Source organism: Tyto alba, unplaced genomic scaffold (genome assembly GCF_018691265.1).
Source record: "Tyto alba isolate M040663 unplaced genomic scaffold, T.alba_DEE_v4.0 Super-Scaffold_1000006, whole genome shotgun sequence".
Classification (NCBI taxonomy): domain Eukaryota; kingdom Metazoa; phylum Chordata; class Aves; order Strigiformes; family Tytonidae; genus Tyto; species Tyto alba.
Genome location: NW_024881272.1, coordinates 7,816,246 through 7,830,755, shown reverse-complemented (window position 1 = coordinate 7,830,755; position 14,510 = coordinate 7,816,246). Strand labels below are relative to the sequence as shown.

The 14,510-nt window shown below is 47.3% G+C and overlaps 1 protein-coding gene across 4 annotated transcripts; it reads right to left on the bottom strand.

Moving 5' to 3' along the window:
• Positions 1–864: 864 nt before the first annotated feature.
• On the bottom strand, positions 865–13,471 carry FASLG (Fas ligand). Of its 4 annotated transcripts, none has more exons than XM_042806455.1 (5): positions 13,212–13,471; positions 5,097–7,049; positions 4,684–4,729; positions 2,730–2,783; positions 865–2,278 (listed from the first exon to the last, which is right to left on the bottom strand). In XM_042806455.1, the coding sequence occupies exons 2-5, from the start codon at positions 5,484–5,486 to the stop codon at positions 1,884–1,886; spliced, it is 885 nt and encodes a 294-aa protein (XP_042662389.1). In that variant the 5' UTR covers positions 5,487–7,049; positions 13,212–13,471; the 3' UTR covers positions 865–1,883. The 4 variants fall into 4 exon arrangements, with proteins under 4 accessions (XP_042662389.1, XP_009968004.3, XP_042662400.1 ...); XM_009969702.3 differs by lacking the exon at positions 13,212–13,471 and having other exon boundaries at positions 5,097–6,052; positions 6,288–9,534; XM_042806466.1 differs by lacking the exon at positions 13,212–13,471 and having other exon boundaries at positions 5,097–6,052; positions 6,884–9,534.
• Between the last annotated feature and the right edge of the window lie 1,039 nt (positions 13,472–14,510).

Genomic DNA, 14,510 nt, shown 5'->3' with positions numbered 1-14,510 from the left:
AAGGCATTTCCATCCTGAGAAATGCAGTGGAAATATCAGAGCACAGCAACAGCTGTCCGAGCAGAGAGGTGCGGTGTTCACACAGGTAAACAGTCCACTTTTAAGTTTTGAAGAATTAGGTTTCCCTGAAACAAGCCACAGGCCACACACACCACTGAGCTGAGAGCAGCACTGTGGAAAAGGAAATAAATGCTGCAGGCTGCTAAAGAGCCACTGTTCACTGTGACCAACATCAGAGCTGCAAGAAGGCTGGAACACATGCAAAGATGGTGATGAACCACAGCTTTTGGGTACTGCCTGGTGATAACGTGGCAGACAGGCCCAGGGTTAACCCTTGCAAGGGAAATGCTCCACAGACCAGATGCTATAGTAAGCAAACAGGGCTTTTTTTTTTTTTTAAATAATAAAAATAAAAAACAAACACCACCAAAGCACCCCTTCCTTTCCTTGCCCTTCAGACTGCTACGTGGGAAGTGCTGCTGGGGCCGGAGGACACACAGAGGAGCAAGGTGCCTTTGGGATGGCAGCGCTTCTGCTCAAGTTTCTGCCTCCACTTAAGCTCAAGCCTGTGTTTTAAGATAAGTCCCTTTCCTGATGGCCAAACTGGGCTTGGCCTGCCTAGCTCATGCTGCCCACACGACACCTCCCCAGTGCCCAAATCCTGATGTTTCAATACAGGAGTCCCAAAGCTCCGTGGCAGGGACCCTGGGCCCTACCAAACAGGTGACAAAGTGCGGTCAGACTCCCAGATTTCTGCCATACTACTGGAGGAGGAGCAAGGTGCTGGCCCCTGATCACACAGACCTTCAGGGCTTTGGCTGTTGCAGAAGCCTGCTGCCCCAAGGAAGGAGAGGACAGTGCCACTTATTAGAAAAATATACCTTTATTTACCATCTGTGTTTTGCTCAGGAGAGAATATCCTGCGATAAGGGGGCCAGCCAAAGCCATGCCATTGCTGGTGGCCAGCACACCCCCACCTGCACCATGCAGGGGGTGGCAGGACCAGGTCTCCATAGGGGACCCTGATGTGTCGAAAGGGTGGGAAGGGGGTTGGAGATACTGCTTTTATCTTGGGCCCCACTGTTCTCCATTGCTGTGGTGTTCGGGTCCTGTCAGCAGAGCACATGGCCTCCCCACCAGTCCCACCCATCACTGCAAGGTCATGGTTTCACTCCAGGATTGGGGATCTCCCCCTCATGGCACCAGCTGCTTCTGGCGCATTCATTGCAAGGCAGTCAGGATGAGTTAAATAAATGGTTTGGGGGGACATTTTGCGTGGTGGGAACAGTCGATAACTTAACGCTAAATGAACATAGAATGCATAACGAGCCAGCTAGCAGGCATGTGCCTGTTGTACAGCAGTCAGTGCCAAGTGCCCGGGCAGGGTGGCCAGCCATGGCTCGGGGTGGGCAGTTGAAGCCTCCACACTACTCATTCCCACACCACTGCCTGCAGTGTAGTGTGGCACAGCCCAGGCACCCACAGCCCTGGCTCAAGGGGCCTCCAACACCCACCGGCTGTCCCCGCATGCCTGCTGGCCAAAGCTCACCAGGGCTATGACACCACACGGGGCCACCGACACCAGCATATTCTCAGGTAGCAAGTAGTGGATCTTCAGCACACTACGTTTTCAGTTTGTTGGTCTTTATGAAGGGAGTAAATGTGCAATTCTCTTCAGGTCGATGCCGTATAGCCTCAGTGCTTCCCAGAGATTTCAGGCCTTTACCAGTTGTTTGAGCCTCTCACACTGAAGACCAAACATTGTTTCTTGGTGGGCTTCAAGGTGCGAGATCTTGGCTTGGCCACTGCCGCTCTGATAACACTCACCCCTCATACACCAGAGTGCGTGGCGAGGGCCGCCAGCTGTGCTCCAACAGCCCCATTCAAAGCTTAAATAAGCCAAAGAATGTCTTGGATTCCTCAAAATTAACCAGAGCAATTTTGGAGACGTTGACGTACAAACTGTCCATCTTCCTGAGCTTGAATAAAGCCCCCAGGTAGCTTTTCCGGGCCCATGTTTTCTGACTCATACAGTAGTTGATGCCTTTGTCCTCCATCAGCACGTGGCTGCCTGGCAAGGCTGGGTTTTTCTTGTAGACGACATGAGTCAACACCTGGCCGCTGCAGACACTGCCCCGGAAGAGCACGTTGGAGTACACAAAGTACAGGCCGGTCTCATTGATGACGAGGCCCTGATCGCGGTACTCGACGCCATTGGTGAAGGCATGGCCAGAGATGGGTTCCCACTCCAGAGGGAGGTCCCGCTGGGCCGGGTTCCCTGGAAGCAAAAACAAGAAAAAAAGTGTGGTAAGTACAAGCAGTTGTGTGGGTTTTTTTCCTCAAGTCATGCCCCATGTCACAACAAGTCAAATATTCTCCAAGCCCTTGCGGGTAGCATGGAAAGTCTGCCCTGACCTCACGCTGGTGGGAGCTCTCACCCTTTGTCTCCTCAACGCCAGCCACTTGTGACAGCCTTTTGCCCTGCACACCCCAGATGCAAATCAAAAAAAAAAAACAAACCAAAAAAGAGCCCCCACTGAAAAACCTAAATGAGGGAAGAGATTTTAGCTGGGGAGTAACTTCCCACTGTCAGAGCACACGTTACCAAAAGAAAGTAGGAAAGCCAGTGTGAGGTGGGGTCCTCACAGCTATGACTGTGCCACTGTCTCACCCCAGCCACATCTGCCCTATCCCCTGCTCCCACATCTTGCTGGTCGCTCAGCACATACCTGTTAAGTGTGCTGCCTTCGTCACTTCCTTTCCCATCAACTGCTCCTTCTGCCCTGCACAAAAATAGGGAAGTCGTTAGCCCTATGCTTCATGGAGAAGCCAGCCCAGAGAGCAGAAGGGAGCCAGCAACAAAGCTGAAACGGGGCAGATTCCGAGCATCACAGGGCACATAAGCACCACGGCTTATCGCAGTGAGGCAGAGCGGTGCTTGGGCAAACGCTGCAGTGCAAGAGGAGGACAAATCGCAGCGAAGGATCTAGACATGATCAAAAGCAAGGGGAAAGAGCAAGGAGAGCTTTCATCTTAAAGTGTCTCAGTTGGGGAGCTCAAGCAGAGGCCTCTCTCTCTGGGTGTAGGAGAGGGACAGTAGTGCCCCTTTGCCCAGCCTCTCTGGCCCATGCCAAGGTGACAGCTCGTGTCCTGTCACACAGGAGCCTGCTCTGTGGCCGCCCTCCAGCCCAGCACCGCCAAGGTGCCAGAAATAGCACTTTTAGCCCCATCGCAGTGGACTTCTGTTTGCTGAGTACCAATGCTGCTTGCAACTAGATCAGAGAAGACACTTGAGACCTCCTGCAAGCCATCCTGCCAGCCAGCCAGATCTTGTCCTCAGAGGCAGAGCACAGCTGGGAAAAATTCTGCCTTCCCTGGAGGCCTTGGTTCTCCTTGGAGAGATGAGCCAGTTACAGTCACTTGGATCCCATCGCACTCCATCCTTCCCCTTCTTAGCATCTACTTCCAAGTATCATGTTCTCGAGTTTTAAAATCAGCCTTTTCTTTCCTCAAGCCAATTAAAATTTTCCTCTCCTCTTCCCTTCTCCTTCACACTATTTCCATGGCTTTATTTATTTATCCATCCCCCTCAAAAAATTCAGGGCTACTACTTATGACTTATGTTCAGCCATCGCTAAAGTAGCCTGTAATCAGAGCACTGGGCACCCAGTTAAAATAAGAACCAACCCCCTTCCCCTAAGCAATAGATGACAAAAATTTATTGATATGGGAGTTGATGGGAACCAGGACTGCCCTTTCCAGAGAATTTTACTATTTCCACATTTGTTTTCATTCAGTATCAGGACAAACTTGAAAATAAATTAACTTTCCTACTAACCAAAATCCTCAAGGGAAAATATAAACTTTCAGCTCTCTTGACAATTTTTCCTAGATCTGAAAAGATTTTCTGACTTGGCCATCTTTAAAAAGGTATATCCTCACTGATAACATTAACATGGAATGTAAAAGTAAAATAATAGTTTGGAAGTTCAAAATATGGTTTTTAATTTGTTATATTCAGATTGAAATTGTTTTTTTCATAAAACTCAGAAAAATTAGCAGGTTCTTGTTGAAAGTTTCAGTTTCACTGAAATGACATTTATAAAAGAAAAAAAAAAACCAAGAACACACACACATATATTCAGGCTCTTCTCAACTAGCTCTGGCTGCAGTGTGACTTTGTATCAAAAGAAATTAGGAAAAAAATACGTTGGGCTCTTAAAGGTGGGAGTGAATCCCCCACCCCCAGAGAAAATGAAACCTTCTGCATCCTCTCAAAATCTTAAAAGATTAAGGAGAGAAAGGAGTAACACATGCAGTGCCCTTCCCCATTCTCCTTCTGTTCTTGTTGTTGCTACACGATAGGATAGTCAGAAACTCACTTTTAGAGCAGAGTACCCCCAGTACCGTTGCCCCACTGGGCCTGGGGAGTCCCAAGGCAGAGGCACACTGTCCCAGGAACCTGTGGCTGACACCTCTAAGCACTCCAGCAGGCAGGTGCAGGACCCCATCCCCACCCCCTAAAGATAAAGCTCTTTTTCCAGCCAAGCAAGTGATATCAGCCCTTTAAGAGCACTGAGCTGCAGTCCTGCCTTTGCCCCCGATGAGGAGATGGAAGAGTTTGACAGTAGCATTCACACACACTAACGCAGAGGAGTTCCTCCTCTATGTACATCAGCTCACCTATGAGTTTCTCCAAAGCTGGAGGGATGTGTTCAGTGCTGGCAGACTGTCAAAAAAGAGCAACAAGTTGTCTTAGAGTGAGAGTACAAGGACATCATCTAGAGCAGCCAAGGACTATTTTTGACAATGGCTAATTCCAGTTGTTCATGGGCAGCTGCAAAGTGCTGAGAAATATACAGGGAGAGACACTTTGCAGTGGTCAAACAAAAACATCCAGATATATCAGTCACCAACAGAGCAGTCCCCCACAGTAAGAAGCAATCCCACTTACACTGGCATGGCAGACATTTAAATACCAGTAGCCTGCCTCTTGGGGAGCTTTGCACCATCTGAGCATCTCAAACCCAATTTTAAATGTTTTCTTTTTTTCCGTGTTTCCCCAGAGCCTCTGTAACCAGCCACGCAGACCTCACCTCTCTGAGTTCAGCCAGTTCCTTCTCCAGGTGGAAAATCTGAAACATGCTCAGCCCCACTCCAGTGAGGGCCAGCAGGATCAGCAAGAAGATCACCAGGAAGCTGACGCTCCTCCTTTCTCTGTTGATCGTTGGCTTTGTCCTCCGGTCAGGTACTGGTGGTGGGAACGGAGAGACGGGGGATGCTGGGGGGCAGGAAGCACTTGGATTGGCACAGCCGTCTACCCAAAAGATCTGGGGGTACACATAATTCAAGTTCTGCTGCATGGCTGGGATCGGGACAGGCTGGACATGCTTGGCATGATCTTCCATGTGGCAGCCAAAAACTGCCGGGGCTGTCCCAGACTGAGCCCTGGGGGAAGACCCAGCTCTGCCTTTATACGCCTGCATCGCTCCAGCAATGAACACTCAGCTCAGATGCTGCAACTCTATGAAAGCCTCAAGCATCAACAGCAAACCCCAAAGAGTTTCCGCTCTCAGCTGCAAGTTCGGGGCACCCACCTGCTCCTCCCACACTGAGGCAGCGTGCACGCACACCGTGCTCACAACAGAACTGGGCTTGGGAAGCCTGTGCACTCAGCAGCGAAGCGCTTGTGGGGTGCACGTGAGGGCTGCGCTGCCAGTCGGGGGCAGAGTATTGAGCCCGGCACATAACCCACCAGCCAGCCACCCTTTCCAGCAGCCCACGTGGGCACAGGCTTTTCCACTGCAGCGTCCTGGACCACAAGCAGAGCAAAAGGAATGACAAAACCTCTGGCATCCTGCGCAAGAGGGGAGAGGCAGAGCTGGTGACTCCTCCCCTTGGCAGAAGGATGAAGACCTGATCTGAAGTGCAGGGGTGGGTGCTGGGGAATTGCTTCATTTCACACAGGGCAAAATTACTCCCGCCTTTTCCTTGGCTGCTCCATAGGGCATCGATCCCAAGTCGCAGAACACCGGTCACAGACACTGTCCCACTGTAATAAAATACAGCTTCACTGAGAAGAGGCGAGGCTGCCAGTGCTGCAGCCTCAGCAGAGCTGCCCCAGCATTAACAGCCCAAGTGAGGCCAGCTCAGAGGGCTGCCTTTACCCACACCAAATCCCTGTGGGTGCTAGCCCAGCTGAACCAGCCACGTGCTGTAACATAGGAAACACACAGTGCCTTGGGGCACAAGGTGGCTCTTCTGGCAGCTTCTGCTGCTCCTCTTACCTTTGCAAATACTATTGGCAATCCCACAGTCACCTCTAAGGCTTCTCCATGTTAGAAGAGAAGGGCTTTTTCATTATCTCTTCAGGTCAGTGCTGAGCACTGCAGCAGGACCTAACCTGCCCGAGAAACTTGTGATTAAATCCTAAGGTAGGCACTGTGCTACTCATCTTGGTAGATTTTCTCTTGCCTTCCAAGAAAGGATTCAGAATTCAAGCCATGCTGCAAAGACCAGCATTTACAAGAGCTCATTACAAAATCATAATGAGGAGAGACAGGGACATTTTCACTCCTCAATTTCCAATTTCTCAATTTCCATTCCTCATTGACCTCAGATCTCTAAGCGGTGGCAATAAGACTTTCCCACAAATTTATGGGTACACACAAGCAATTATAAACAGCAACTTGCTCTTCCATTTTACAGACCTACATTGAAGTGTGCAGTTGTATGGGGTACAGTTTAAAAAAGGAAATGCTTAATACACAAACGAACTGGAGATCTGTCTCCTCTGTGGCTGAAGGAAGCGATCCCAACATGCAGGCTTTGATCTTGAACATCAAAACTAGGGTCTGAGAACAGAACAAGGGCTCAGCTTTACCTCCAACCGCACCAGTAAATCAGATGTGTTCTCAAAGCCTTCTCTGCACCACCAGACACCCTACTGCTTTTTGAAGATGTTCACCACAGTTGTTTGCTGCAGCAGTGATCCGCAGCACGAGAGGTTTCAGCAACCCGTCTGGCTCTTTTCTCGTACTTCTAGGTTTCTGTCATAGAAGACACAAAAGCAACATAAATCCAACTCCAGCAGTTCAAGCCTGGTCGTGCCTACCCTCACCCAGCACGGCGCTCCTCACCCAGCCTGGAGATGGGTCTGCATCTACTCCTACAAACACTACAAGAGACGCTCACACAACGGGCTGGGCTCAGCTCCGCATCTCCCATGCCACGTGCTGAACTCCAGCTTGCTCGCCAGGGCTGGGCATGGAGAAAGAGAGGTGCCTCCAAGGCACAGGGAGCCAAGAGAGGCAGCAGGGTGGTTGGGCAAGCATCTCCAGCCAGCACACTCCCCACCACCCCAGGCCTGCTGCTGGGGCTCAGCAGTCAGCACCTGCACTCCCTTGCTCTCAGAGGGGTGAGCACAATGTGCCTCTGGCTCTCTGCAAGACAGACATGGGTGTCAGGGTGTATCCATCTCTTTAATGTCCTCTGTGGCCCATTCAACTGCTGTAAAATACAACGATGGCTCAGGGAGCAGGGACTGAGGCCCGGGGCTTCCTCAAAGTTGTAGGCATTGCTGACAAGCATGTCAAAAGTCATCAAGCACACAGCTTTGCCTGGAGAGGATCCGCTCTCAAGATTTTTCTGACAGTTTAATGCAGACAGCTTATTCTTGGTGGGATTGCAGGCACAGTGGCAGTCTCCCTTAAATGTCAGAAATGTACTTATTTCTCACCCACTGCTTCCTATTTTCATAAAGATTTTTTTTTTTGTTTTTTTTTTTTAATGGGTAGGTGAGAGAGCAGAGACAATGAAACCAATGAAAGCCATTTCAGCCATGTCTGTTGCATCTTCCCTTTCGGATGCTCAGATCAAGAGCCTGCTAATATCACATGTGGCAAGCCAAAGATGGGGCTATTTCACCATCAAAGGATCGGTTTTGGTGCACAGCATACTTTCAGAGACCTCTCCCTTCCTAGCACACTCTACTGTGCTGGTGCCTGCTGTCACACTGTCACCACCTTCAGAGATCACCAAGATGATATGTGCTATAAGACAGTGGCAAGCAGGGCTGTGTCTCTAGCGCACCAGGATGCCTGCAGGCTCTGCTTTCTGCTGGCTTCCTATTGCCCAAGCGACACCCCGTATTAACAAGGCTTTTGAAATAATAGTGGGACAATTTGCTGTAGGTAAACACTTAAGCCACATGAATCTATTTTGCTAGAAGGCCCAGAGCCAGAATTTAGACAAGGTTGAGCTCTCCTAAAATATGGGGCAAGGACAGCTGGGCAGGAGGAAGGGTGAACATATGAAGGACAAAAGGGGTCTCAGATTTGTTTATCTGCCTCCCCCATCCCTCTCTTCACCCAGCCTGCAAGATGCACACTGTTTTCAGCAGCCGTATAATGTCACTTGAACAGAAGGGAATATTTCCAAATGGAAACACCTTCTATGCCCTTTAACAGAGAATCCATCCCCTTTGCCAAAAACAAGACAAACCAGTTACGCAGATAAAGAGGATTTGCTCAGAATCCCCTCTATCCCCATTTGACCCCAAAGGAGTGTATCGTATTAACAGTACATACTATTATGCTAAAGTATGTTGACAGCAAAGAGAATTACCCAGCAGTTAAAAGTTTGTATCAGCAGATTTAAGGACAAAAGGCTGACCTGCTTGAAATACACCAAAGAAAGTAGGAATTAAACAATGATCCAGACATAGTATTTGATAGAAAATAAAATAATAATAAAAAAAACCCAACATAAGTGTCAACCATTGTGTAGGAGAGGCTCTCACCAGGTTCTGAACAGTCAGATACGTGTCTGTCTGAAAGTGATTAACAATTATTTCCTATTACACTAATGACTAGTGGAAATGCTAAAAAGCAGCAATTGAAAGACCACAGGGCTGCACAAGTTACACCCAAGAACAACTGAAAAAGATGTTCAGAGTCATTCACATTCAAAAAACAGGACTCAAAGCATTAACCCGAGACATTAACGGCCTCAGCAACCTTTTGCAGTTCCAGGTTAAACTGTGCCGTCAGAACCAGGAGAGGCAATTATTGCAAACCCAGCAGGGACCAGCCACAGCTGGCGGAAGAGATGAGAAAGGTGGAAAGAGTAACTGAGAGCACCATCCAGGACAAGGATTTTTCTACCAGGATTGCCCTCAACACAGCGCTGTTTCAACACCTTTACCACAGATCTGGAGTTCTGAAAGGGAGAAGCTACTCAGATGGACACAAGCTTCCAGCAGGGAAAGCCCAGGGGCTCCTGTAGGTATGAGCTCACGTATAGCACTAGACAGCTACAGACAGTCCCAGGAACCACACTGCAAGTTCATGTTCAACTTCAGAGGGGCCCAGGAAGAAGTTGTAGTAACTGCCAGACAGCAAAAGCATTCAACTTGGTCCATTCAAGAGCAGATTGGCGGGGAGGGGTGGACAGTGTTTGAAAAACTTGTATAAAGAAGGATGACTTCCAGCAGCAGAGGGCTCTTAAATCTCACAGACAAAACCTGGAACCAAAGCTGAAGGAGTCTGTGCAAAAGACACGGACTTTTGAGTGAACATTGGAATGGAACCTCGTGACAACTGCCTCCAAAGGCAGCAGGATCTCCATCCACTGAAGCCTTTGAGGTGCATGGAAAACACCAGAACTCACCCAGCAGTTAGCACTGACATCTTAGAGTCATTTCTTTATTACATGTTTTTTAACAGTTCAGTTTTCAAGACAAGGGTGATGCTTTCCATTTCCTCAACAACCGTCCTCTTTGCTAGAAGCATTTGTGGCACATGTCTTGGTGCCAACAACTCACAAGGGAAATGTTCACATAGTCACACTCAAGAGCAGGTTTCAGAATCTATTTCTACCAGCTCTGGCCTGGCATTGCAGTACTTAACGTGGCCCTCTTGCAGTGAGCACAGTGCTTTCTTCTCTCCTTCACCCTGATCACAACAAGCAGGCAGCAGCCCGGGCTTCAGCAGAAATGTTACAGGACTCTGACCTGAGGCAGGAGAGAATCCAAACAGGGAAGGAGCCAAAGCAGCTGAGAATAAGAATTGAAAGCAGCAGAGTGAGATTTTATTCCTTTTGTGCCTGCAATAAGAGCAAGGAAATGAGGTATAGTGGTTATGAGGTAAGGGGATCTATTGCCTGAACCTCCGAGAAAGGGAGAAGCAGGTCATTTCATAACATACGATCGCTTACTCATGGAAGAAAATGGAACAAGGTGGTGTGGCCACTCAGAGGTTGTGAGGAAGACCACAGCCAATGTGCAGATGTTGATTTCCCATCCTCCCCAGGGACGGTCGAGAATTGCATTCACAGCCCTTTGGCAGGATCTGTGCCGTCCCAGGCTGCCAGCACAAAGCAATGCCTTGGCCCTGGAGAACGCCAGCTGGCTCTGCTGGCCAGCGTGGCCTCGACACTATTTGACAATTTTATTCCTTCTTGGGAGCAGCTGTTCTCAGCCCATAAAAAACCCCAACAAATCAAAACCAAACGATCCCATGCCTCCAGTCTTCCCCTGAGATCTCCCTTGGGATCCCTGCTGAGCTCCACTAGGATCACACCTCAGCTCTGGGTCACTGAGCCAAATCAGGCCCTTGGGCACCAGTTCAGCATACAGACAGCACAACAGCTGATGTGCCCATCTCATTCACTAGTGACCCACATCAGCCAACTTCCCAAAACCCCAAGGGACCTTCAGCTGACTTTCCTAGGATTTAACTTCAAGCTACAGGTAGTTTCACAGGCCATGTACACAACCTTGACATTTCAGCATTAACTGTGTCAAATGACTAATAGAAGACATTCATTAGCTGCTTCCAAGTTATTTTTCTGGGGAAGAAAAAAAAACCAAAACAAAACATCACAGACAAGGATTTTTATTTGCAGTGAGTTCAAAGGACCCAGCAGCTGGATGTAGGCTGTAGCCACCACATCTGACAAAAGATAAAACAAGCCTCAAGATGTGGCAAACACTTCTTTTCCATTTCTAGGTCCAGAAAGTACAGAGTTAACTTCATCTCCATTCCCTACCACATGCCATACGGGCAAGCCCAGTTGCAGCTCCCAGGCCACATGTCCAGTAGCAGACAACAGCAAGGCTTCTCAGCAGCTTCTTTTAAAATTACTATTCTTAAATTAGAGAAGGGATACGTAAGAAAGATTCCTGAGTTTCGCCATCCTTTCCGAAGCTAACACATTTTATCGAAGCAAGTTCTGGGAACACTAATTCTTCCCGAGCGGTTACAAGCCCCAGTCATGCCTTCAGCAGTACCTGATGCTGTGTGACAGTCAGGGTTTCCAGGAGATGAGCCACACACTGCTCGATGGCCTACCCACAGCACTTTGTGGTCAGGGCTCCACACTTGAATTGTTCCAAGTGAAGTGGAACATGTTTGTACCTAATTAAGCAAAGCATGCTAAGCTGTTCCATCTTGTTTCATCTCACACTAACCTGGGAAAAGCAGAAGCCACACAGACACCTCACACTTGAGTTCTCTACTTACCAATACTACACAGCTACTAGAGTTTGCATATTTTAAAAATACTGTATTTCCACTCTGATGCTTAGCATATATAACCTAAATATCTTATTTGGGCAAACATGGTTAGTAATTCACTTCTACAATGTGCATGTTTGTGATTATCCATCCTCCTATGGAAACCATCATGTTGCTTAAGTATTTTTTGACCTTGGGCTCAAGACCTGCCCAAGGACTGCAGGGATGAAGCCTGCATACGCATACCAGCTCCTTGGTATTTTACACCGACAACTGTCCAACCTCACTATGCAATATCACAAGATGAACTAGGCCCTCCTTTTAATTATCCACACCACTGCAGGAATTTGTCAAGATTTAAGCTGTCCCTTAGGAACTATTATCTCTATATAAAGATTATGGCCAATTTAAGAGGGACTTGATTTCACCAAAGAATCAAGTTTTGAAAGCTAGAGTCAGTATGACATTAATAAAACTGGAAGTAAAAAATGACTCAGAAGCCCACATGAAAGGAAAACATTAAGCAATAAGAACTTGACATTAAGAGCCTTTCTTCAAAAAAAAAAAAAAAAAAACAAACCCAAAAAGTGGTTACAAATAATTAAAAGCAGCAAGGCAGCAGCAGGCGGAAGCTGTGGTTCAATCTCCAGTCTACTGCCAGAACAAACACACTCAAGTCTCCAATAGCACAGTCAGCTCTGCAGGTTCCTTCAGATGTCGGCTTTCTCAGCAGCTGAAGCATAACCTGTGCTTTGATTGGAAAGTTCAGACCTAGACATGGTTGAAACAGCCAACGTACCTAGAATATGAAAGTCACTCCTCAGCTGCCCTGCCTCAGCAGTGACTCTACAATAGATGTGCTTTCTTCACATCAGACATTGCTGCCAACAGCCATCCCCACTGACCCAGCACAAAAAACCACTGGACTGACATTTTTCACCATATGACCTAAGTTTCTGTTTGCCAGGTATTTAAAATACTAGAAAAGTCTGTACTGTGTGCAGTGCCTTTGATCCCCATCACACCAGCTCTGGTTGACTCAGAGCCCAGAGGCAGCATTTCTTAGGAACAGAAAGTAGCTGTCAGGGAAGTAAACCCACACAGCCCATGACATCATCTATTCTTGACATTGATTTTGGGGTTCACTTTCAGAAGCAGGAATACTGCGAGGTGTTCTCAAAACAGTCTTGAAATGTGGGAGCCTGAGTGAGAAGTTTCTGGCCATGTGTTATCTACCACTTAGGGCATCTGCCGCATCTCCAGTGACAACTGGAAGCCATGTGGCCTCAAGCCATATTCTCACCACAGAGCTTTGCTCTGTCCATTTAGGATGTGCATTATTCCCATGGTATGTTTCCTATGCATTCATTACGTGACAAGCTTTATTGCTGATATTTTTCTACAGAATGCAGCAACTCCTTACATCTAAGACATGCCCAATTTTTAGAAAATATAGAGTGAGCAGGATATTAAAGGACTGTTTTTAGAAGGCATTTGGTTTCACATCTGAAATTGTTTACTTGGAAATTTGAATATGTGCTTGGATTTTAAATATGCACAACCTACCCAGACTTACCAACACTGAAGGTATGAAACAGATCATATCAGCAAAAAGGGATTTCAGTTCGGGGCTAAGTATCACCTTCCGAAGAAAGAAGGGGGATGCATACATAAACACTTTTAAACAATACACACCTCTTGTGTGAGGAAGCACCAAGGAGTGCTGCTAATCCTTCAACTGTAATTTCCAAGTGATCTCCAAGGATTGCTCACCAGTGCTGTGGGGATATCCACTCTAGGAAGCAAATGTACACAGGACAATGTAAGCAGTTGTTGTCCATTACAGCAAAACAGAAGAGGATGAGGAGGAAAGTTTCTGGCCATCCACAGAACTGCTGCTTCAGGGAAAGGCAACTCTCCTTGCCCCAAAGCTGTATGCTCACACTGTATAGTTGATAAAATATATATCTCACCACCACCATTTTTGATTTAACTTTAGTTTCACAAACGAATTTTCTTTCATCCAACGCTTACAGGCCAGCCAGAACAAAGGAAAAATAAACCCCAGTTAGAGACACATTTGTTGCATGCATGTTGTGTCACACCACCTTTGGCCCCATTCTACACCTAACAGCATATTCAAGGCCTGTCAGTCTTTGGTTTATAGCCAAATAGTGAGGATGGACTCTCAAGAATTCAGTTATGTCCAGCTTCAGCTGATTCTTACTGATAAGAACAGCTCGGTGATTGCGAGGGCAGTAAAGGAAAGCACACTTCCCACAGGCAAGGTATCAGGAAGAAGGCCAGTAAATAAAAAACCTCACCCCACAAAAAAACCCAGCCACACTCTCCCCCAGCAAACCCCACATTCAATTGCTTTTTAAATCATAGCACAATGGTGAAGCAGAGTCTTGAGACACTCAAGCAAGAAATTAGTGCTGGGGAGATCTCATTTGACAATGAGATGCTGGACAGCCAGTGAACTTGGCATTTGGCTGCACACAGTGCTGCTACACTTGCTACAAATAATTTACAGAGGAATTGACCAGTAAGGGGCAAACATCAACCTGAAAACTCTGGTTTGAAATGATAAATGATTATCTAACATTTTCTTTTAATGGCCTTTTATATCCTTCACAAACTTTAGCTCTGAGTACCAAGAGGTAATTTCAAGCAGTCATTCTCACAAAAAGGTACCACTTCTAAGGATCCCCCAGGTCAAGACAAACTGACACCTGCTGGAAACTTCTAGCAGTTTTACAAGGCCACAATTTCTGAACTGTCAGGCAAAACATCACTCAAGCTTCAGCTTTCTTCTCTACCACTCCCCCTTTTCTTTTTTTAAATTAACACATCAAGGCTGACAAATAAGTTTATGAACTCATTATTATGGCCCAAAGGACCCCAATCCTAGTCCTGGACTGAAATTTAAAGACGAGTCCTTCTCAGAATTTAAGCCATGAGTTTCATTTTCAAAGAAAAAATGCCAGTAAA

Bases quoted from the DNA above. Each gene is read 5' to 3' on its own strand.
- FASLG (XM_042806455.1), bottom strand. From the start codon at position 5,486: ATGCAGGCGTATAAAGGCAGAGCTGGGTCTTCCCCCAGGGCTCAGTCT. The intron at 4,730-5,096 runs GTGAGGTCTGCG...CTTTTTTGACAG, and splicing joins AACTGGCTGAACTCAGAGAG to TCTGCCAGCACTGAACACAT. The intron at 2,784-4,683 runs GTGAGCTGATGT...ATTTTTGTGCAG, and splicing joins AGCTTTGGAGAAACTCATAG to GGCAGAAGGAGCAGTTGATG.